The sequence below is a fragment of the Nerophis ophidion genome, linkage group LG21 (assembly GCF_033978795.1).
Source record: "Nerophis ophidion isolate RoL-2023_Sa linkage group LG21, RoL_Noph_v1.0, whole genome shotgun sequence".
In the NCBI taxonomy this organism is placed as follows: domain Eukaryota; kingdom Metazoa; phylum Chordata; class Actinopteri; order Syngnathiformes; family Syngnathidae; genus Nerophis; species Nerophis ophidion.
In genome coordinates this window covers 17654205-17680290 of record NC_084631.1, presented here as the reverse complement: position 1 = coordinate 17680290, position 26086 = coordinate 17654205, and the positions used below count along the sequence as shown (strand labels likewise).

The 26086-nt window shown below is 40.3% G+C and overlaps 1 protein-coding gene across 1 annotated transcript in view; it reads right to left on the bottom strand.

Moving 5' to 3' along the window:
- LOC133539458 (exostosin-1b-like) overlaps window positions 1-2884 on the bottom strand; it is a 159878-nt gene extending 156994 nt beyond the window's left edge. The window contains exon 1 of the mRNA XM_061881455.1: window positions 1237-2884. Within this exon, the coding sequence (XP_061737439.1) occupies window positions 1237-2177 (941 nt within the window). The 5' untranslated portion in view covers window positions 2178-2884. The remainder of the gene's footprint in view (window positions 1-1236) is intronic.
- Between the last annotated feature and the right edge of the window lie 23202 nt (window positions 2885-26086).

Genomic DNA, 26086 nt, shown 5'->3' with positions numbered 1-26086 from the left:
TAGGATAATTCTGGGAAATCCTTTATCTTTCTATTGTGTTGCTAGTGTTTTAGTGAGTTTAACAGTACCTGATAGTCGGAAGGGTGTCTCCATGGGTGTCTTGACGCGCAGTGTCTCAGGGGAGTCGACGCAAGCTCAGCTTTTCTCCAGTAAGAACTGACTTTTTAACCACAATTTTCTCACCGAAACCTGCTGGTTGACATTCGGCAGGGATCCATGTCTGCTTGACCGCGCTCTGATCCATAGGAAAGTTTCACCTCCAGGAATTGTAAACAAGGAATCACCGCGTGTTTGTGTGGCTAAAGGCTAAAGCTTCCCAACTCCATCTTTCTACTTTGACTTCTCCAATATTAATTGAACAAATTGCAAAAGATTCAGCAACACAGTAAACAACAACTTCCCCATTAATTTGAGTGAGGATGAAAGATTCGTGTTTGAGGATATCGATAATGACGGACTAGAAAAAAAAAAACACGATTGCATTGGGACGGATTCCGATGTTTTTGGACACATTTACTAGGATAATTCTGGGATATCCCTAATCTTTCTATTGTGTTGCTAGTATTTTAGTGAGTTTAACAGTACCTGATAGTCGGAAGGGTGTCTCCACGGGTGTCTTGACGCGCAGTGTCTCAGGGGAGTCGACGGCAGCTATAGACGGCACAAGCTCAGCTTTTCTCCGGTAAGAACTGACTTTTTAACCACAATTTTCTCACCAAAACCTGCTGGTTGACATTCGGTCGGGATCCATGTCTGCTTGACCGCGCTCTGATCCATAGGAAAGTTTCCCCTCCAGGAATTGTAAACAAGGAATCACTGTGTGTTTGTGTGGCTAAAGGCTAAAGCTTCCCAACTCCATCTTTCTACTTTGACTTCTCCAATATTAATTAAACAAATTGCAAAAGATTCAGCAACACAGATGTCCAAAAAAACTGTCTAATTATGCCGTTAAAGCAGACGACATTTAGCTGTGTGTGTGTGCAGCGCTCATATTTCCTAAACGTCTTGCGTACACGTCATCATTACACAACGTTTCGAAGACGAAACTCCCGGGAAATTTAAAATTGCAATTTAGAAAACTAAAAAGGCCGTATTGGCATGTGTTGCAATGTTAATATTCCATCATTGATATATAAACTATCAGACTGCGTGGTGGGTAGTAGTGGGTTTCAGTAGGCCTTTAAATTGCTCTATTGGTTCTGGTTGACGGCTCCAAAAAGGAGCATCTAAACTCACCTGTCGTATTCCGCGTTGTCCTTATCGCAGCGCGCGTCCTTGTGCTTCTGCCAGTCTTTGCCGTGCTTGCAGGTGGTGAGCAGCACCACGTCCTCCGCGTTGTGGACGTGATATAAGGCATTCCTGGTGTCCGAACCGATACCGGTGAGATAGCGCTTCCCCTTGAAAACCAGCATGTACTTTCGAAACGGCGGGATGGTGTTGTATTTAAGGAAGCCCCTTTCTCCGCCGGTCCTCGGGTGCTCCTTGGAGAAAAGCGGGATGGAGACGTCGAAGTTGGGTCTGAAGTTCTCGGTCCCGATACTGGCCTTGGCCAGCATCGCCTGGCCAATGTCGAAGCCCAGGTCTTCCGTGTAGTCCGGCCAAGTCCCGGAATATAAGTTAAATATGAGATGGTTCCTGCCATCGTTCCACAAGGGCAAGTTCTGGATCTTGGTCTTCAGGTTGTGGACGTACTGTGGAGACAGCTGGTCCCTGTCCAGGGTATCCAAGCTCAGCACAAACAGACACGCCTGACTGGGGTCTGAGGTGTAAAACCTGGAGCCTTCGATAGTGGACAAAATGTTCTCATAACTCTCAGATATCTTCTCTCCCTTCTGCTGCGGGTAAACATAAACTTTGAATCTATTCTTTTTACACAGAGAAAAGTCAAAACATGAGTCCATCCGGCACCGTTTGCCTTTGTAAACACTGGTGTTCACCACCCGCTTCTGCCTCACAGACCTGTGCACGTCGGACTCGTCGGTGTCGGTGTGGTCCCACGCCACGAAGGGGTGTAAAGGGTCCGAGAAGTGAGGCCAGGGGTGGTCGGGTCGGTACCCATGACGGCTGATGTCATGCCGGTGCCTGCTCGCCGCTGGAAGCGGCACCGCTCCGAGGTAGAGGAGCACCAGACAAGCCCCGGCCGAGAGCAGGATCAGGTAGCGTTTTTTGGCCTGCATGTGTCCTGGCAAGAGACGCGACTTGTTCGGGGAATAAGATCAGCAAAGTGGGCCGGAGTGAGGCTCTCAGCAACCCCGGTGACACGGCTCCATCCTCCGGATCCCCGACCTCCCTTCTGCGTATTCGGTGCCCAAATGCAGAGATTGGTCCGGCGCATGTGGGCGATTGTTTAAAAGTGTGGAGTGTGGACTTCCAGCATGTCCAAAGAGGCTGGGTGCACCTCAAAAAAAGACACCCGAACCCCGGTGGGTCACAATGTCTTCCACGCTCGCGGCTCCAATGGAAAAGTGTCCGTCTGGGAAGTCGCTCCCCTGCGGGCAAAAAAAAAAAAAAAAAAAAGCTCCGAGGGGACGGAGAGGTTAGATGTTTAACTCGTCGGAACACATCGGGAAAGAGTGTGAAAAGCCCCCCGCTCCGACACGAGCGTCTCGGCGTGCTAGGTCCCTTCCCCCGGATCACTCCATGGTCCTCCGCTCAGCCGCACCGGCATAACCTGACGAATCCTCGCATTTCTTTCCCTGCCGACCAAGACGGGCTGAGACCAAAAAAACAAAGCTCATTCGCCGCGTCAAGTTCTGAAATAATGACCCCCCGGAGGAAAAAAAAAAAAAAGAAGATGGAATTCCTCAGTCCCGCTGACCGATTTCCGAGTGCTCGCTTGTTCGTTTGTGAGTCGCTAACATTCCGATCCCGACACGACGGCGACTGACGTGACGTCACATCGACGCTGCCCAGCCCGCCGCTGATTGGTCGGTGCGGAAGCGGATAGGGCGGGACTTGGGGAGACGCAGCCATTTAGAAGCCGAGTGCTCCGCATGTGTAAATCATCTAATTCAGTGGTCTCAGACACGCGGCCGGCGGGCCATTTGCGGCCCGCGAGACGTTATTTTGTGGCCCCCACCTTAATATGAACATTTAATGTTAGTGCAGCCCGCAGTTTTATTTGAAGGGCGCTTGACAGGATTGTGTTTTTTGGGTCCAAAATTAGGCTGACCATACGTCCTCTTTTCCCCGGACATGTCCGGGCAGGTTTTTTTAAAGCCACAATTGTCCGGCATTTTGAATTAGGGTTGCGTGTATTTTCAATATACGTCCAGGGTTAAGTTACCGTATATATCAGGGGGCGGGAACCTTTTTGGCTGAGAGAGCCATGAAAGCCAAATATTTCAAAATGTATTTCCGTGAGAGCCATATCGTATTTTTTAACACTGAATACAACTAAATGCGTGCATTTTTAAGTAAGACCAACATTTTTAGGGTATAATAAGTCTCTTATTCTTTTTAATAACATTGTTATTCTGGAGCCAACCAATAATAAATAAAATGTCATGTCTGTTGATCATGTTTTTGTTTGGCCATGTGCTGTTTGTCCTTTGGACTCTTTAAGTTCCTGTTTTTTTCCACTCCCTTGTCTGGTTTCCTTGGTCACTCATTTGTCCACCTTTCTCTGGTGGACAAAATGCCACTCACCTGCTTCCCGAGAACTAATCAGAGGCGGTATTTAAGCTCGTCTTTGCCAGTCAGTCGCCCTGTGCTGACTTGTTTCATGCCTTGCCATAGTTTCGTGCTTCATGCCATGCCAAGTAAGTTTTGTTTGATTTATGTTCTCCGTCTGTTTACGCGTTAGCTTTGTTCCTTAGCCCAAGTTGTGCCTCCGCTGTGAGCGATTTTTGTTTGTATATTTTTTTAGTTAAAATGAAATCATGTTTTTACCTAAATGCCATGTCCCGAGTAGTCCGTCTGCCTTCCTGGGAGAACGACCCCGCAAAAAGCTGCAACCCCCCCATTGTGACATAAAATACTTCTTACCATTAATGCGACTTCTTGAACTGGTGCGGTAGGAAAAACGGATGGATGGATTTAAATGCATGAGAATGTTTTATATTTTATACATTATTTTTAGCACTGTGATTACCAGCTAAATTACTCATAATTATCGCGTTAAGCAATGCCAGCTAAGATTTATCTGAGAGCCAAATGCAGTCATCAAAAGAGCCACATCTGGCTCTAGAGCCATAGGTTCCCTACCCCTGGTATATATATTACTAGAGTTGGTAAATTTTTGCTGTAAATATTTTAGCGGCTTTGGCTGGGGGGGGCGGGACTTTCGGGGAAAATAGGGAAGTGACGCAATTGACAGGAAGTGTTGGTTCGAGTTTTGCCGGGAAAGGTCCTTTTTTTGTTTTAAATGTTGACTCTGCATTATTTTTTCTATTTTTTTTTTTACAGAAACCTAAAATAATTGGCTCAGAAATGCTACCTCTGTTTTTGCTGTTTTAACTGATTTGTGAAATACCCTTCACCTATGGCAGGGGTCACCAACCTTTTTGAAACCAAGAGCTACTTCTTGGGTACTGATTAATGCGAAGGTCTACCAGTTTGATACACACTTGAATAAATTGCCAGGAAGAGCCAATTTGCTCAATTTATTTTTAATAAATAAATCTATATATTTATATATATATATATATATATATATATATGTATATATATATATATATATATATATATATATATATATAAATGGGTATTTCTGTCTGTCATTCCGTCGTACATTTTTTTTTCCATTTACGGAAGGTATTTTGTAGAGAATAAATGATGAAAAAAACACTTAATTGAACGGTTTAAAAGAGTAGAAAACACAAAAGAAATTAAAATTAAATTTTGAAACATAGCTTATCTTCAATTTCGACTCTTTAAAATTCAAAATTCAACCGAAAAAAAAAGAGAAAAACAAGCTATTTCGAATCTTTTTGAAAAAAATTTAAAAAGAATTTATGGAACATCATTAGTAATTTTTCCTGATTAAGGTTAATTTTAGAATTTTGATGACATGTTTTAAATAGGTTAAAATCCAGTGTGCACTTTGTTAGAATATAAAACAAATTGGACCAAGCTATATTTCTAACAAAGACAAATCATTATTTCTTCTAGATTTTCCAGAACAACATTTTTAAAAGAAATTCAAAAGACTTTGAAATAAGATTTAAATTAGATTCTACAGATTTTTCTAGATTTGCCAAAATATTTTTTTTTAAATTTAATCATAATAAGTTTGAAGAAATATTTCACAAATATTATTTGTCGAAAAACAGAAGCTAAAATGAAGAATTAAATTAAAATGTATTTATTATTCCTTACAATAATAATAAAAAAAAAACTTGAACATTGATTTAAATTGTCAGGAAAAAAGAGGAAGGAATTTAAAAGGTAAAAAAGGAATATATCTGTTTAAAAATCCTAGAATCATTTTTAAGGTTGTATTTTTTCTGTAAAAATGTCTTTCTGAAAGTTATTAGAAGCAAAGTAAAAAAAAAAAAAGGACTTATTTAAACAAGGGAAGACCAAGTCTTTAAAATATTTTTTTGGATTTTCAAATTGTATTCGAGTTTTGTCTTTCTTAGAATTAAAAATGTCGAGCGAAGCGAGACCAGCTTGCTAGTAAATAAATAAAATGTAAAAAATTGAGGCAGCTCACTGGTAAGTGCTGCTATTTGAGCTATTTTTAGAACAGGCCAGCGGGCTACTCATCTGGTCCTCACGGGCTACCTGGTGCCCGCGGGCACCGCGTTGGTGACCCCTGACCTATGGTGTATTCTCTGAGAACATCTGTTTTTGTTTCAAATGTTTTTAGGCATTATTTATATTTTTTTACATTAGTATGGTCCACTAGACTGAGAAGACACATTTTAAAGAATGGGCTGTTACCCGTTTTTTGTTTAAATATAATTAACCTGTTTTGAGGCATTATTTATGTGTATATTATATACAAGAGGTTATTTTGAATATTGCTACCTCTGTACCTTTTCTAAAACTGTGAATGTTACATACTATAAGTGTGATTTATTTTGTTATACTGTCAACAGAGGAAAACAAATGCTTTATTTAAATGAATATATTATTTATAAAGCAAGTTCAAGTATCATTGGCAAATCTTCACCTAGTCCCAGCCTTGGCATATATGTGTCCTCTTTTTGGGATTCCAGAATATGGTCAGCCTATCCAAAATGGCTCTTTCAATGTTCTGGGTTGCCTACCCCTGCGTTAGTGGAAAAGCGGCAAATAAGTGAAAGCGACAGAGACGTTGCCATGGAGACGAGGGTTTTCTTACGTGCCTGGCTGCGGTCGCACCGCGACACCTGTCTGTCAGCAATAACAGTCCCCGATAACCTGTACAAATTCAAACCGTTATTTTTTTTTTTATTGTTTAATTCACATTGCCTCACACGATGAACACTACATATATTTCTATGTGATGTCGGATAGCACTTTTTTGCGCTCGCTAACCCGGTACTTTTCCCGGCGCTGCTGTAGGAAGGAAAAGCGGAATGACACACTTTGCGGAAATAACATTCTCCGTGCATCGGCTAAGTACAAACATTTTCCACAACCCCAAACATGTCTTTTTCAAAGCTTTGTGATGTGAGAAAGGTTTGTGATGAGCAAAGACAATTCCAGGAAAAGTGGGAGATGCATTATTTCTTTGTTGACCACAGGGGCACCCCGACATGACTTATTTGCACAGAGTAAAAAAAAGAAAAAAATGGAATATTTTCTTGCGGCCCAGCCTCTGCATCCAGTGGCCCCCAGGTAAATTGAGTTTGAGACCCCTGATCTAATTGTAAAGCCGTTGAGGTTGTTTGGGAAGGTGCCAGGGGTCATGACACACTCTGCTCAGGCCACAAGTTGCAAGCTGATATGACACAGGCGTCACGTTTGCATTTTTCCGAAGTGAATCAAACCACTTTTGAAATATTCGCTTTCTGCTTTTTGATAGATTGATTGAGACTTTCATTAGTAGATTGCACAGTACGGTACATTTTCCGTACACTTGACCACTAAATAATGCCCATCCATCTTATTCCGCTTATACGAGGTCGGGTCGCGGGGGCAGCAGCCTAAGCAGGGAAGCCCAGACTTCCCTCTCCCCAGCCACTTCGTCCAGCTCCTCCCGGGGGATCCCGAGGCGTTCCCAGGTCAGCCGGGAGACACAATCTTCCCAACGTGTCCTGGGTCTTCCTCGTGGCCTCCTACAGGTTGGACGTGCCCTAAACACCTCCCTCGGGAGGCGTTCGGGTGGCAATAACACCCGAATAAGTTTTTCAACTTGTTTGAGTCGAGGTCCACGTTAATCAATTCATGGTACCAATATATACTATCAGCATAATACAGTATATATTTTATGCTTTTATTTAATTTATTTACAGACATACATCGTTTTGTATTTACAAACCCCGTTTTCATATGAGTTGGGAAATTGTGTTAGATGTAAATATAAACGGAATACAATGGTTTGCAAATCCTTTTCAACACATATTCAGTTGATTATGCTTCAAAGACAACATATTTGATGTTCAAACTGAACTTTTTTTTTTTTTTTTTTGCAAATAATCATTAAGTTTAGAATTTGATGCCAGCAACACGTGCCAAAGTAGTTGGCAAAGGGCATGTTCACCACTGTGTTACATCACCTTTTCTTTTAACAACACTCAATAAACGTTTGGGAACTGAGGAAACTAATTGTTGAAGCTTTGAAAGTGGAATTCTTTACCATTCTTGTTTTATGTAGAGCTTCAGTCGTTCAACAGTCCTGGTTCTCCACTGTCGTATTTTACGCTTCATAACGCGCCACACATTTTCGTTGGGAGACAGGTTTGGACTGCAGGCGGGTCAGGAAAGCACTCGCACTCTTTTTTTACAAAGCCACGCTGTTGTAACTCGTGCTGAATGTGATGTGGCATTGTCTCGCTGAAATGAGCAGGGGCGTCCATGAAAAAGACGGCGCTTAGATGCCAGCAAATGTTGTTCCAAAACTTATGTACCTTTCAGTATTAATGCTGCCTTCACAGATGTGTAAGTTTCCCATGCCTTGGGCACTAATGCACCGCCATACCATCACAGATGCTGGCTTTTGAACTTTGCGTTGATAACAGTCTGGATGGTTCGCTTCTTTTTTGGTCTGGATGACACGATGTCGAATATTTCCAAAAACAATTTGAAATGTGGACTTGTCAGACCACAGAACACTTTTCCACTTTGCATTAGTCCAGAGAAGCTGGCGGCGTTTCTGGATGTTGTTGATAAATGGCTTTCGCTTTGCATAGTAGAGCTTTAACTTGCACCTACAGATGTAGCCACGAACTGTATTTAGTGACAGTGGTTTTCCGAAGTGGTCCTGAGCCCATGTGGTGATATCCTTTAGAGATTGATGTCGGTTTTTGATACAGTGCCGTCTGAGGGATCGAAGGTCACGGTCATTCAATGTTGGTTGATGATATTCTGAACCGTAGATGTTGAAATCCCTAAATTTCTTGCAATTGCACTTTGAGAAACCCATCCATCCATCCATCCATCCATCATCTTCCGCTTATCCGATGTCGGGTCGCGGGGGCAACAGCCTAAGCAGGGAAACCCAGACTTCCCTCTCCCCAGCCACTTCGTCTAGCTCTTCCCGGGGGATCCCGAACTTTGAGAAACATTGTTCTTAAACTGTTTGACTATTTGCTCACGCAGTTGTGGACAAAGGGGTGTAACTCGCCTCATCCTTTCTTGTGAAAGACTGATAATTTTTTGGGAAGCTGTTTTTATACCCAATCATGGCACCCACCTGTTCCCAATTAGCCTGCACACCTGTGGGATGTTCCAAATAAGTGTTTGATGAGCATTCCTCAACTTTATCAGTATTTATTACCACCTTTCCCAACTTCTTTGTCACGTGTTGCTGGCATCAAATTCTAAAGTTAATGATTATTTGCAAAAAAAATGTTTCAGTTTGAACATCAAATATGTTGTCTTTGTAGCATATTCAACTGAATATGGGTTGAAAATGATTTGCAAATCATTGTATTCCGTTTATATTTACATCCAACACAATTTCCCAACTCATATGGAAACGGGGTTTGTACATCTGTCACCGTGATTATTTTGTATAATATGACCACTTGCATGATCTAAAAATGTATCTTTAATTATAATATTGTTCTCTTATTTTTTTATTAACATACAGGCTAAATTGGGGCCCTAGGCAGAAATGTACTTGTCCCTTCCTACTCCCCATCACATTTTTCACACTTTTGCTTATGTAAAACCATTGTTATACTTTTTTTAAATCAAACTTGAATTCAATTTGATGCATGTTTTGTACACACTGTAAATCATTATTCACAATAAATTAATATTTATTTTTTAATGTTCAGTGGTCTTGTGGTTAGAGTGTCTGCCCTGAGATCGGTAGGTCGTGAGTTCAAACCCCGGCCGAGTCATACCAAAGACTATAAGAATGGGACCCATTATATCCCTGCTTGGCACTCAGCATCAAGGGTTGGAATTGGAGGTTAAATCACCAAAAATGATACCCGGGCACGGACACTGCTGCTGCTCACTGCTCCCCTCACCTCCCAGGGAGTGAGGGTGATGGGTCAAACGCAGAGGATAAACTCACCACACCCAGTGTGTGTGTGTGACTATCATTGGTACTATAATTTCAATGTTTTTAAAATTAATATTACATTACAATTATTATTAATAATTAAAACAATATTGATTAAAATGGGATACATTGTTAAATTATTTATCAATCAAATTTAAGTGCAAACAAATCAGGCGTCATGTTTGCATTCTTCCGAACTGAATCAAACCATTTTTGAAATATTTGTATTATCATACTGGTTAAATTGGGTCTCTATGCAGAAATGTGTTTCCCCCACTCCTCATTGCGTTTTTTTTTTCGATCCTTTATTTGTGAAACCATTTTTAAACTTTTGTACTGTTAAGATCACATTTGACAATCATACATCGCTCACTCGGACCTTTCACACATGCACTTATCTACTCATCACATCAGCACTTGAGGAGAGAGGTGCACTTGGGCTTTAACAACTCAGGGTTTACAGTATTGAGCAGGGGTCACCAACCTTTTTGAAACCAAGAGCTACTTATTGGGTAATGATTAATGCGATGGGCTACCAGTTTGATACACACTTAAATAAATTGCCAGAAATAGCCAATTTGCTCAATATACCTTTAATAAATAAATCTATATATATTAAAAAATAAGGGTATTTCTGTCCGTCATTCCGTCTTACATTTTTTTTCCTTTTACGGAAGGTTTTTTGTAAAGAATAATTGATGAAAAAAACACTTAATTGAACGGTTTAAAAGAGGAGAAAACAGGGGAAAAAAAGAAAATTAAATTTTGAAACATAGTTTATCTTCAATTTTGACTCTTTAAAATTCAAAATTCAACTGAAAAAAAATGAAGGGAAAAACTAGCTAATTTGAATCTTTTCGAAAAAATTTAAAAAAGAATTTATGGAACATCATTAGTAATTTTTCCTGATTAAGATTAATTTTAGAATTTGATGACATGTTTTAAATAGGTTAAAATCCAATCTGAAATTTGTTAGAATGAATAACAAATTGGATCAAACTATATTTCTAACACAAACAAATTATTATTTCTTCTAGATTTCCCAGAACAAAAATTAAAAAAAAAAATCAAATTTTTTCGAAATAACATTTACATTTGATTCTACAGATTTTCTAGATTTGCCAGAATATTTTTTGGGGAATTTTAATCATAAATTTGAAGAAATATTTCACAAATATTCTTCGTCGAAAAAACAGAAGCTAAAATGAAGAATTGAATTAAAATGTATTTATTATTCTTTACAATAAAAAAAAAAAAAAACTTGAACATTGATTTAAATTGTCAGGAAAGAAGAGGAAGGAATTTAAAAGGTAAAAAGGTATATGTGTTCGAAAATCCTAAAATCATTTTTAAGGTTGTATTTTTTCTCCAAAATTGTCTTTCTGAATGTTATAAGAAGCAAAGTAAAAAAAATAAATGAATTTATTTAAACAAGTGAAGACAAAGTCTTGAAAATATTTTCTTGTATTTTCAAATTCTATTTGAGTTTTGTCTCTCTTAGAATTAACAATGTCGAGCAAAGCGAGACCAGCTTGCTAGTAAATAAATAAAATGTAAAAAACAGAGGCAGCACACTGGTAAGTGCTGCTATTTGAGCTATTTTTAGAACAGGCCAGCGGACTACTCATCTGGTCCTCACCATGTTGGTGACCCCTGGTATAGACAGTATTAGAAAAAGTACCCGGATATTGTATGCATGCATCCATCCTGCATTGGCTCAGGATCAGCAGACGATCCAGACCGTAGCAAAATGGATGAGTATTCCTCGGCATGAAGGATCCTCTGGGAGTGGTCACTGGATCACCTCCTGGGGACCTCTCCACCGTTCACACTTAAAAAAAAAAGAAGAAGAAAGTCTCATTTTCGTGGCTGGATCAGATGCAAGTAGAAACACAAAAAAAGCGAGTAAACTGTAACAAAACCATATCAAAAGTGTCACAAAAAAGCAATGGTAGTATGGGAGCAATACACAAAATAATAACAATGATAAAAAAAGGAATAAAACTACGAAAAATATATATATTTTTTTCTCCCCCTTCTTTTTTAAAATCACACTTCAATTAAATTTGACGCATGTTTTGTACAAACTGTATATTATTAATCAAAATAAATTAATCTGTATTCCATCCATCATCTTCCGCTTATCCGAAGTCGGGTCGCGGGGCCAGCAGCCTAAGCAGGGAAGCCCATACTTCCCTCTCCCCAGCCATTCCGTCCAGCTCCTCCCGGGGGATCCTGAGGTGTTCCCAGGCCAGCCGGGAGACATAGTTTACCCAATGTGTCCTGGGTCTTCCCCGTGGCCTCCTACTGGTCGGACGTGACCTAAACACCGCCATACGGAGGCGTTCGGGTGGCATCCTGACCAGATGCCCGAACCACCTCATCTGGCTCCTCTCGATGTGGACATCTGTATTATTCATCCATCCATCCATTTTCTACCGCTTATTCCCTATGGGGTAACAGGGGGGCGCTGGTGCCTATCTCAAATACAATCGGGCGGAAGGCGGTGTACACCCTGGACAAGTCGCCACCTCATCGCAGGGCCCTGTATTATTCAATTTAATAGAATTAATATTACATTACAATTATTATTAATAATTAAAACAATATTAATTAAAGTGGGATACATTAAATACTTTGTATAGTTCAAGACTTACGGTCATTTGAAAACATGACTGACTGCACATCATAATGTCAGCTACACTTTCCATCTTAAAAAACTAAAAAAAATATTTGAGAATGTCCGGCAGGCCAGTTTGAAAAGCTTAACGGGGCCGCATGTGGCCCCCGGTACCCAAGGTGGCTGCCCCCCACACACACTTCATATCTTTACATGCAATAAAAACAAAGTCTCCAAGGCAGACGCATCCAGTAACAAAAATATTATCTGCATAATTGAACTTACAGCACCATAAGCTTATCCTAATAAATGATTGTGGCTACTCTGTGTTAGACCTTTAGCCTGTTTTTGTTTCACGCTTAAAATCGCTCTGATTAGCACATTTTCACTTTGGCCCTTGGAGGAAAAAACATTTGATTGTATTCTATCCTGATTGTTAAGTTGAAAAGTTAATGTACCAATGATTGTCACAGACACACTAGGTGTGGTGAAATTATTATCTGCATTGGACCCATGACCCTTGATCACCGCCTGGGAGCTGAGAGGAGCAGTGAGCAGCAGCGGTGGCCGCGCCCGGGAATAATTTTTGGTGATTAAAACCCCAATTCCAACCCTTGATGCTGAGTGCCAAGCAGGGAGGTAATGGGTCCCATTTTTGTAGTCTTTTGTAAGACTCGGCTGGGGGGGTTTGAACTCACAACCTACCGATCTCAGGGTGGACACTCTAACCACTAGAACACTGAGTAAACCAATGGTTTTCAAACTTGTTACACCAAGTACTACCTCAAAAAAAAACTCTCCATGCACCACCATAATGACCAACACTAAACTACAGTAGCATAGTAGGCTTACGTATTCATTGAAAACAGGGCCATGGTTTTATTCAACAAGTTTATTTTATATTTTAGGCCTCTGTACAATTACACACAATTTAAACAGCAACACTTTTTGACTATCCATCCCTCCATCCATCTTCTTCCGCTCATCCGAGGTCGGGTCGCGGGGGCAGCAGCCTAAGCAGGGAAGCCCAGACTTCCCTCTCCCCAGCCACTTCGTCTAGCTCTTCCCGGGGTATCCCGAGGCGTTCCCAGGCCAGCCGGGAGACATAGTCTTCCCAACGTGTCCTGGGTCTTCCCCGTGGCCTCCTACCGGTTGGACGTGCCCTAAACACCTCCCTAGGGAGGCATTCGGGTGGCATCCTGACCAGATGCCCGAACCACCTCATCTGGCTCCTCTCGATGTGAAGGAGCAGCGGCTTTACTTTGAGTTCCTCCCGGATGGCAGAGCTTCTCACCCTATCTCTAAGGGAGAGCCCCGCCACCCGGCGGAGGAAACTCATTTCGGCCGCTTGTACCCGTGATCTTATCCTTTTGGTCATAACCCAAAGCTCATGACCATAGGTGAGGATGGAAACGTAGATCGACCGGTAAATTGAGAGCTTTGCCTTCCGGCTCAGCTCCTTCTTCACCACAACGGATCGGTACAACGTCCGCATTACTGAAGACGCCGCATCGATTTGCCTGTCGATCTCACGATCCACTCTTCCCTCACTCGTGAACAAGACTCCTAGGTACTTGAACTCCTCCACTTGGGGCAGGGTTTCCTCCCCAACCCGGAGATGGCATTCCACCCTTTTCTGGGCGAGTTTTTGACTATAGGAAACTAAAACACTCTACCTTAATCGAGTGATGATTTGGCGTACCACTGTTTGAGAATCACTGCCATAAACATACACTGCACACAGGTAAGTGGAATGCAACTGCCTAATTTAAAATACTTCTAAAAAACAGCAGTAAAATACTTATCATTGTTAAAATAATAATTTTGACAATGTCAGTCAAAATTAAGCGTTAGTCTATTAGTAAAACAAGAATTTTGATAATGTTTTAGTCTTAGATATGACTGGCAATAGAGATAAGAGGCCAAACATTCTGTTTAAAATGGCATTTCTGCTAATAGCATGTTGACACTAATTTAGTACCCATATGAGCGATTCAACAAAAAGTAGCATTTTAAAAGTAAAAGTAAACAAATCACATGGAGCAATCAAGGCCGCTCACACAGTCACTAAGGTGGGCACAATGTTTGACAGATCAACTTGATGTGTATTATATTCATCCATGACAGCATTTTTATTGTAAATTGTGAGGTGTCTGTTAAAATCATGTTTGTTTTTATAAATGATGACAGGTGTGAACAAGAGCATGTATTGTCTTTGTGTGATGATGTAAATGAGATGTGATTGTATTGTTTCTTAAGTATGTGTCCATTAAAGGGCATTTTATGACTTTTCTTAACTTGATTACGTGATATGGTATGATTTTATTGTCATCATTTTATTGCATGATTGTTGTATCCCTTTAATTTAGGTAGCCAGGGACTGCAGATGGAAATTATCTATTTAGCTATAATCTGGTACAAAACATACAGTGGACCAAAAAAGTATTTGGTCAGCCACCGATTGTGCAAGTTCTCCCTCTTAAAATGATGACAGAGGTCTGTAATTTTCATCATAGGTATACTTCAACTGTGAGAGACAGAATGTGAAAAAAAAAATCCAGGAATTCACATTGTAGGAATTTTAAAGAATTGATTTGTAAATTATGGTGGACATTAAGTATTTGGTCAACCATTCAAAGCTCTCACTGATGGAAGGAGGTTTTAGCTAAAAATCTCACGATACATGGCTCCATTCATTCTTTCCTTATCACGGATCAATCGTCCTGTCCCCTTAGCAGAAAAACATCCCCAAAGCATGATGTTTCCACCCCCATGCTTCACAGTAGGTATGGTGGTCTTGGGATGCAACTCAGTATATTCTTCTTCTTCCAAACAGGACAAGTTGAGTTTGTACCAAAATGGATACATGGATGATACAGCAGAAGATTGGGAGAATGTCATGTGGTCAGATGAAACCAAAATAGAACATTTTGGTATAAACTCAACTCGTCGTGTGACGATGTGCACGTGACGTCATGGGTTGTAGGGGTCCTCACATCCTCACATTGTTTACAATCATAGCCAGCAGCAGCTATAGCTATTCGGACCGAGAAAGCGACAATTAACCCATTAATTTGAGCGAGGATGAAAGATTCGTGGATGAGGAAATTTAGAGTGAAGGACTAGAAAAAAAGTAAAAAAAAATAAAAAAAGGCGATTGCTGTGGGAGCGATTCAGATGTTTTTAGACACATTTACTAGGATAATTCTGGGAAATCTTTTATCTGCCTATTGTGTTGCTAGTGTTTTAGTGAGTTTAATAGTACCTGAAATTCGGAGGGGTATGGCCACAGGTGTGTTGACGCCAGAGTCTCTGAGGGAAGTAGGACAGAAGCTCCGCTGATCTCCGGTAAGAGCCGACTTATTACCACAATTTTCTCACCGAAAACTGCCAGTTGACATGTAGTCGGGATCCATGTGCGCTTGACCGCTCTGATCTACGGTAAAGCTTCACCTCCGGGAATTTTTAAAAGGAAACACTGTGTGTTTGTGTGGCTAAAGGCTAAAAGCTTCCCACCTCCATCTTTCTACTTTGACTTCTCCATTATTAAAAGCAGACTACTTATAGCTTGGATCGGGCTGGAAAATAATGTCCACTAGAACCCGAGAAGACAAACGCACGCGTCATCATATGGGTCATCACACCGCCATGTTTTCAACAGGAAACTTTGCGGGAAATTTAAAATTGCAATTTAGTAAACTAAAATGGCCGTATTGGCATGTGTTGCAATGTTAATATTTCATCATTGATATATAAACTATCAGACTATAGGCCTTTAAAGGCCTACTGAAACCCACGACTACCCACCACGCAGTCTGATAGTTTATATATCAATGATGAAATATTAACATTGCAACACATGCCAATACGGCCGGTTTAGTTTAATAAATTGCAAGTTTTAATTTCCCGCGGAGTTTCTTGTTGAAAACGTCGCGGAATGATGACGCGTACGCGTGACATCACGGGCTGTCAGGAAATATGAGTGTAGCACCATTCGCGGCTAAAAGTCGTCTCTTTTCATCGTGCAATTAAACAGTATTCTGGACATTTGTGTTGCTGAATCTTTTGCAATTTGTTCAATTAATATTGGAGAAGTCAAAGTAGAAAGATGGAGTTGGGAAGCTTTGGCCTTTAGCCACAAAAACACACGGTGATTCCTTGTTTAAAATTCCCGGAGGTGAAGCTTTGCTATGGATCAGAGCGGTCAAGTGAACATGGATCCCGACCACTTGTCAACCGGCAGGTTTCGGTGAGAAAATTGTGGTAAAAAGTCGCCTCTTACCGGAGATCAGCTGAGCTTGTGCCGTCCATGCAGCTGCCGTCGACTTCCCTCAGAGACTGGCGACAAAACACCCGTGGACACACACCTCCGACTATCAGGTACTATTTAATCTCACTAAAACACTAGCAACAAAATAGAAAGATAAGGGATTTCCCAGAATTATCCTCATGAATGTGTCTAAAAACATCTGAATCCGTCCCAATGCAATCGTTTTTTTTTTTTACTTTATTTATTTTATTTTTTTTCTAGTCCTTCGCTATGAATATCCTCATCCACGAATCTTTCATCCTCGCTCAAATTAATGGGGAAATTGTCGTTTTCTCGGTCCGAATAGCTCTTGCTGCTGGAGGCTCCCATTATAAAGAATGTGAGGACGTGAGGAGCCCTCACCCTTGTGACGTAATCGTCTGCAACTATCGGTAAAGGCAAGGATTTTTTATCAGCACCAAAAGTTGCGACCTTTATCGTGGATGTCCTCTACTAAATCCTTTCAGCAAACATATGGCAATATCGTGAAATGATCAAGTATGACACATAGAATGGACCTGCTATCTCCGTTTAAATAAGAAAATCTAATTTCAGTAGGCCTTTAATGTGGAGGATACAAAAGGAGGGAAAAAAAAGCATATTCCACAGTTCATTTTATCGTGCATTTTGTTTCTGAGGGTTGCAAATTTCAACGATTCTGTGGAATGACCCTTAACCACTACATTACAATTAAGAAGTAGAAAGTAAAACAAAACAAAACAAAGACTTAAGTTTCAAGACATGGGCGACCCATTTGGCAAATGCATTAATAGCAGAGGAGTGCTTCTTAAGAGCGTCACTATCCTCCAGAAAGCTACACACTCCTCCTCCTGGCTACTTGGTGGCACAATATTCAGACAGGGTGAAAAAGTCACGCTCGTATTTTATCGGCCAATTAGCTCAGAAGAGGGGCACTAATTAGCAGGGCTGGCTGGGAGACGAGCCAGGATCCTGTGGTTGGCCAGCGCTCATCACTGGGGTACGTCGGTGACGAAAAGGTCTGGCTGCTGTTCCAAAGTGCTACTTTTCAGTCCATGGGTGCCGTGCTCGCCCAACTGCTACCAAGTGGAGGAGAAAGTGGGAATGTTGCAGTTTGAAGATTTTTTTTCTGTCATTTCAAATACCATATTTCCTTGAATTGCCGCCGGGGCGCTAATTAATTTAAAACCTCTTACCACTCCTACGCTTACCAAAGGCATGCGGTAAAAGTAAGCATGCGCAAATTATTTTAAAACCTCTTCTCACTCCCGCACTTACCAAAGGTATGCAGTAAAAATTTGAGTGTGATGTAAGCTTGGACCTTAAATCCTACTGAATAGCTCTTAATCTTCTACCCTTTATGCGATTTCAAATTACCGGTATTGAAATCAGCCTCCTCCATTTTGAAAATGATGACAGTGGAAGTGTCACTCGTGACGTCACGAGTTTGACCCGGCGGCAGAGGTGGGTAGTAACGCGCTACATTTACTCCGTTGCATTTACTTGAGTAACTTTTGGGATAAATTGTACTTTTACGAGTAGTTTTTATGCAACATACTTTTACTTTTACTTGAGTATATTTATAGAGAAGAAACGCTACTTTTACTCCGTTCCATTTATCTACATTCAGCTCGCTACTCGCTACTTTTTTTTATCGATCTGTTAATGTTTGTTTTGGTTAATGACAGAGCTTCAAAGTAGAATCTACGCATGCCTGCGTTTCACCAATCACATGCAGTCACTGGTGACGTTGGACCAATCAAACAGAGCCAGGCGGTCACATGACCGTCAGACGTGGAACCCGACTTAAATAAGTTGAAAAACGTATTGGGGTGTTACCATTTAGTGGCCAATTGTGCAGAATATGTACTGTACTGTGCAATCTACTAATAAAAGTTTCCATCAATCAATCAAAAGTGTAAAGAAAAAAAGGCACTTTTTATTTCAACCGTACTTCCTGTCAAAAGCCTAAAGACTGATCGCACAGTTCCTGTCTTCACAATAAAAGTGCCGCTCCATCGCGCCTGCGCCTGCGCTAACAAAATAAGAGTCTCCGAAAGCCAGCGCAAACAAGCTGGCAAGCTACGGAGTTTGCCGCCAATGTATTTCTTGTAAAGTGTTTAAAAACGAATATGGAAGCTGGGCAGATAAGATGCCAAAAACCAACTACTTTCATGTGGTATTAAACAGAAAAGAGGAACTTTTTTCTCCTCCATTTGAAAACGTGGACGTCAGAGTCCAATCAGTGCAAGTCATCACAATCAGGTAATACACCAACTTATATTCTTGTCTTCATGAAAGATAGGAATCTATATGTTAAACATGCATGTATATTCATTAAAACACCTTCAACATGTGAACAAAAACGGCAAAATAAATAAATATAAATGATATACTGTATATATAAATATATATAAATATATATATATATATATATATATATATATATCTGCGATGAGGTGGCGACTTGTCCAGGGTGTACCCCGCCTCCCGCCCGATTGTAGCTGAGATAGGCGCCAGCGCCCCCCGCGACCCCGAAAGGGAATAAGCGGTAGAAAATGGATGGATGGATATATATATATATATATATATATATATATATATATATATATATATATATATGATTTGTGTGTGTATGTATGATGTGTGTGTGTATAAATGATATGTGTGTGTATGTATACATGAGGTAGATCACCTCGACTTGGTCATTTACTAAGTAATTGATAAACGTTGAAAAACTTATTGGGGTGTTACCATTTAGTGGTCAATTGTACGGAATATGTACTGTACTGTGCAATCTACTAATACAAGTTTTAATCAATCAATCAAATCAATGAATGCCTACTGAGGCAATGGTGCTGTTAAGTTATTGTGGCTTAATGTGCCATTTTTTTCATTTTATTTTAATGTACTATTATTTAATATATATTATTGTTTTAGTTGCTTAAGAGATATTCCTGGCTCTGAATTTGCTCATTGCTATTTTTATGTTTTTGTGCATTATTTGTTGCCGTAATCAGGTTACTCATCAGTTACTCAGTACTTGAGTAGTTTTTTCACAACATACTTTTTACTTTTACTCAAGTAAATATTTGGGTGACTACTCCTTACTTTTACTTGAGTAATAAATCTCTAAAGTAACAGTACTCTTACTTGAGTACAATTTCTGGCTACTCTACCCACCTCTGCCAGGCGGTAATACTAAGCATGCCCTAATTATTTCGCGAAGCCAGTGTGACCCAGCAGTAATTCAAAGCAGGCGCATACTATATGCCCTGCGGCAATTCAAGGAAATACGGTATGTAAGATAAAATATATATATAACCTTCATTTTTTAACAATAATACGGCTGCTTGATTTAAAATGTCTCAGATTACAACAGTTCCTATTAAAAATGCAAAATGGCTTTATTGAACCCAGACATCATACCTTTTTTAAGCATTCATACATAGCACCAACATTTTGAAACAAGGATGACAAAATTGAAGAAAAATACAGACCTCAAAACCAGTGAAGTTGGCACGTTGTGTAAATGGTAAATAAAAACAGAATACAATGATTGGCAAATCCTTTTCAACTTATATTCAATTGAATATACTGCAAACACAAGGTACTTAAAGTTCGAACTGGAAAACTTGATATTTTTTGCAAATATTAGCTCATTTGGAATTTGATGCCTGCAGCATGTTTTCTAAAAAGCTGGCACAAGTGGCAAAATAGACTGAAAAAGTTGAGGCATGCTCATCAAACACTTATTTGGAACATCCCACAGGTGAACAGGCTGATTGGGAACAGGTGGGTGCCAAGATTGGGTATAAAAGCAGCTTCCATGAAATGTTCAGTCATTCACAAACAAGAATGGGGCGAGGGTCGCCACTTTGTGAATAAATGCGTGAGCAAATTGTCGAACAGTTGAAGAACAACATTTCTCAACGAGCTATTGCAAGGAATTTGGGGATTTCACCATCTACGGTCCGTAATATCATAAAAAGGTTCAGAGAATCTAGAGAAATCACTGCACATAAGCGATGATATTACGGGCTTTCGATCCCTCAGGCGGTACTGCATCAAAAAGCGACATGAGTGTGTAATGGATATCACCAAATGGGCTCAGGAACACTTCAGAAAACCACTGTCAGTAACTACAGTTTGTCCCTACATCTGTAAGTGCAAGTTAAAACTCTACTATGCAAATTGAAATCCATTTATCAACAACACCCAGAAATGCCTCAGGCTTCGCTGGGCCTGAGCTCATCTAAGATGGACTGATGGAAAGTGAAAAATTGTTCTATGGTCTGATGAGTCCATATTTCAAATTGTTTTTGGAAACTGTGGATGTCGTGTCCTTCGGAACAAAGAGGAAAAGAACCATCCGGATTGTTATAGGTGCACAGTTCAAAAGCCAGCATCTGTGATGGTATGGGGGTGTATTAGTGCCCAAGACATAGGTAACTTACACATCTGTGAAGGCCCCATTATAGTTAAAAAGGTACATACAGGTTTTTTGAGCAACATATGTTGTCATCCAAGCAATGTTATCATGGACGCCCCTGCTTATTTCAGCAAGACAATGCCAAGCCACATTCTGCACGTGTTACAACAGCATTGCTTAATAGTAAAAGAGTGCGGGTACTAGACTGGCCTGCCTGTAGTTCAGACCTGTATCCCATTGAAAATGTGTGGCGCAATAGAAAACCTAAAATACCACAACGGAGACCCCGGACTGTTGAACAATTTAAGCTGTACATCAAACAAGAAAGGGAAAGAATTCCACCTGAAAAGCTTCAAAAATTGGTCTCCTCAGTTCCTAAATGTTTACAGAGTGTTGTTAAAAGGAAAGGCCATGTAACACAGTGGTAAAAATGCCCCTGTGCCAACTTTTTTGCAATGTGTTGCTGCCATTAAACTCTAAGTAAATGATTATTTGCAAAAAAAATAAGTTTCTCCGTTCGAACGTTAAGTATTTTTTCTTTGCAGTCTATTCAATTGAATATAAGTTGAAAAGGATTTGCAAATCATTGTATTCTGTTTTTTATTCACGAATTACACAACGTGCCAACTTCACTGGTTTTGTAATTGCCCATAACTGTGGTGCGTTCAAGGACCATCGGTTAAAGTTAGACACAGAGGCGTCACTAAGTTTCCAATGTTAATGTTAATATGATAATGATATATTATTAGGATTTGTATTAACCGCTAAAGATAATTAGAACTCATCCGGTTAATATCTATCTTACACTCTGAAGAAAAGGAAAACTTGACATATTTAAGTGAATGACATGTAGAACATATGATTATTCAAATTCATATTCTGGCCAACTTATATTGAATGTTTTGGCCTTTTTTCCCCCAAAACTAACAAAATACAACAACACATTTTTGTTAGGCTTTTCTGAGTATGTTATTCCCAAATGAAAAACTCTGAAGGTTTTTCCAGTTGTGTTTTCATGCAATGGTTAGATTTGTGGTGCAAGTGTGTGTGAGTGGAGCCTTTTACCCCTTGTGTTTGGAGGCCCAGAATGTGGTTCTACACCCCTGACAAAGTCCATCACCAAAAGTTGGGCTGAATAGTGAAAGTGAGATGATAAAGATTATTTGTGACAATTTACTCTCACAGACTTTCAGAGTTTTATTATCAATCTGAGGATTTTAACTGGCACTGTGAGAAAGCCTGGCAAACTCACCCCGACTGCCTCGTGACTTGACAGGCTCCTGACATGTTGCCGTTTTGCAGAAACTTTTTGGACTTGCAAACTTCCGTGTGTTTCCAAGTACGTTGCACAAAATAAGAACGGGAATAAGTGAGGAAGAAAGCCCGTACTGGAAATGTTCTTTACACAATGGCGTCATAGACTTAAAGGCCTACTGAAATGACATTTTCTTATTTAAACGGGCTTAGCAGGTCCACTCTATGTGTCGTACGTGATCATTTCGCGATATTGCCATATGTTTGCTGAAAGGTTTAGTAGAGAACATCCACGATAAAGTTCGCAACTTTTGGTCGCTAAGAGAAAAGCCTTGCCTTTACCGAAAGTCGCAGACGGTGACGTCACCCGTGTGATGGCTCCTCACATCCTCACATTGTTTTTAATGGGACCCTCCAACAAAAAGAGCTATTCGGACCGAGAAAACGACAATTTCCCCATTTATTTGAGCGAGGATGAAAGATTTGTGTTTGAAGATATTTATAGCGACAGACTAAAAAAGAAAGTTTAAAAAAAAGTTTTAAAAAAAGGCGATTGCATTGGGACGGATTCAGATGTTTTTAGACACATTTACTAGGATCATTCTGGGAAATCCCTTATCTTTCTATTGTGTTGCTAGTGTTTTAGTGAGTTTAATAGTACCTGATAGTTGGAAGGGTGTGTCCACGAGTGTCTTGAGGCCAGTGTCTGATGGAAGTCGACGGCAGCTGTATGGACGGCACAAGCTCAGCTGATCTCCGGTAAGTGGCGACTTTTTACCACAATTTTCTCATCGAAAACTGCTGGTTGACATGTGGTCACTCTGATTCATGGGAAAGCTGCACCTCCGGGAATTTTAAACAAGGAATCACCGTGTGTTTGTGTGGCTAAAGGCTAAAGCTTCCCAACTCCATCTTTCTACTTTGACTCCTCCAATATTAATTGAACAAATTGCAAAAGATTCAGCAACACAGATGTCCAAAATACTGTGTAATTATGCGGTTAAAGCAAACGACTTTTAGCTGTGTGTGTGCGCAGCGCTAATATTTCCTAACAGTCTGTGACGTCACGCGTACATGTCATCATTCCGCGACGTTTTCAACATGTGTTGCAATGTTAATATTTCATCATTGATATATAAACTATCAGACTGCGTGGTCAGTAGTAGTGGGTTTCAGTAGGCCTTTAAAGTCATGCAGTTGAACATTTGCAGATCAATGCCCTTTAAGATGGTACAATAAGAAAGTGATACTAAAAAAAACAGATTTGGACTTTCGCATACCTAATAAACGCTCAGTGTTACATCAAAGAAAAAATCATGATCTGGTTCTTGGAGACACAAACGAAAGATGACGCTGAAGAAAAAGAATGTGAGAAGAGAATAATTTATGGAATCTGTTCTTTTGCGGGGCTTCACGGTGGCAGAGGGGTTAGTGCGTCTGCCTCACAATACGAAGGTCCTGCAGTCCTGGGTTCAAATCCAGGCTCGGGATCTTTCTGTGTGGAGTTTGCATGTTCTCCCCGTGAATGCGTGGGTTCCCTCCGGGTACTCCGGCTTCCTCCCACTTCCAAAAACATGCACCTGGGGATAGGTTGATTGGCAACACTAAATTGGCCCTAGTGTGTGAATGTGAGTGTGAATGTTGTCTGTCTGTCTGTGTTGGCCCTGCGATGAGGTGGCGACTTGTCCAGGGTGTACCCCGCCTTCCGCCCGATTGTAGCTGAGATAGGTGCCAGCGCCCCCCGCAACCCCACAAGGGAATTAGAGGTCGAAAATGGATGTTGGTTTGCGAAAGGGGCTTGGGTAATTAGGCGTTCCTTCGGTCTCCTGTTGCAGGGATGCAGTTTGGTGACCCTGCACCAGTCCACGGAATCCTGTTTTGATGGGGGGTGGTGCACTCTGCATAAACAGCTATTTTTATGTCATATGTTGGTATTAAAGTTGTCCCGATACCAATAATTTAGTACCGGTATAAATAAGGGGGACCACAAATAATGGCATTATCCGTTTTTTTTTTAACAAAAAATCTTAGGGTACATTAAACATATGTTTCGTATTGCAATCGAAGAACAAGTTTGTCCTTAAATGAAATAGTGAACATACGAGACAACTTTATTATTTTAGTAGTAAGTAAGCAAACAAAGGCTCCTAATTTGTCTGCTGTGGATACAATAACATATTGTGTCATTTATCATTCTATTTTGTCAAAATTATGAGGGACAAGCTGTAAAAATGGATTATTAATCAACCTGTTAATTTACCGCATTTTTCGGAGTATAGGAGTATAAGTTGCACCTACCGAAAATGCATAATAAAGAAGGACATTTTAATATAATGTTAATAATGTAAATATATAGTTATTTACCCTTTTAACATGTTCTATCTACACTTCTGTTAAAATGTAATAATCACTCATTCTTCTGTTTTTTGGATACCGTACATTAGTTGTGGATGATACCACACATTTGCCTACTCAGTGGCCTAGTGGTAAGAGTGTCCGCCCTGAGATCGGTAGGTCATGAGTTCAAATCCCGGCCGAGTCATACCAAAGACTATAAAAATGGAACCCATTACCTCCCTGCTTGGCACTCAGCATTAAGGGTTGGAATTGGGGGTTGAATCACCAAAAATGATTCCCGGGCGCGGCCACCGCTGCTGCTCACTGCATCCCTCACCTCCCAGGCGGTGATCAAGGGTGATGGGTCAAATGCAGAGAATAATTTTGCCACACCTAGTACGTGTGTGTGACAAAATTTTTAACTTTTAACTTTAACATTTACAGGATCATACATAGGTCATATTCAAAGTCCTCATGTGCACAGGGATATAGTTCCTGAGTTTATAAACATAATATGAATTTAAAAAAAAAAAAGGAAAAAAGTGTTGTGTGATGATAAAAAAAATATCGATCTAATCATAGTAGTATCAATAAGATACTCTCCTGTACCTGGTATCATTACAGTGAATGTCAGGTGTAGATCCACCAATGGCGTTTGTTTACATTTTGACGTCGGTGAGCTACAGTGTGTAGTGAACCATGTTTAGCTATTCCTCGTGCTGCAGGGATGATACTTGTAAGAAACTTACTGTATTTGTCGCCATGGGGGTCGAGGATTAGTGATTTAGAAGTAGCTAAAACACTGCGTCTCCGGATGGACTTTTGCCACTAGGTTTACTAACCATGTCTTCAAGCACCTCTTCCTGAGGGCGTTTCAATGTTATAACTTCACCTTTACGTTTAGTTTTAGGTCAAAATGCGTCCATTCTCCCTTTTCTGTCTCCAAACATTGTCTGCTTGTAAGTACTCAGTGAATGTGAGCTGCCGAACACGCTCCTCTGCTTGTAAAACCAGCAATGTCACAACGTGACGACACGCCGTCATGCCCGGGAATTAGTACTTTTCAAACAGAGTATAGTACCGTTTTAAATGCATTAGTACCGTGATACTATACCAGTACCGATATACCGTACAACACTAGTTGGTATTATTATGCACATGCCAAGATTAGATGGACATAATACTTAATGCTACCTTTTTTGTGTTTTGTCATAGCCTGTAGCACAGCTTGACTTGAAGGTTTAAATAAATGGGCTGTCAACTGATTGAGATATAATTGCAGGTTTTCATAATCAACTCAAAATTAATCCCAGATATATATAATTTTTCATCTTTAATAAGTGTACCCTCCACAGATAAGTTTCATGTTTTTATCACCATGACCGGGCAAATAGTTTGTCTTAATGAAATGTTTTTTAAACATTACACTGTTTTAAACAGGACAACAGTCAGGAAAAAAAAATACATGCAGTGCTTTGGTATTTTGTAGGAATTAGAGATGTCCGATAATGGCTTTTTTGCCGATATCCGATATTGTCCAACTCTTAA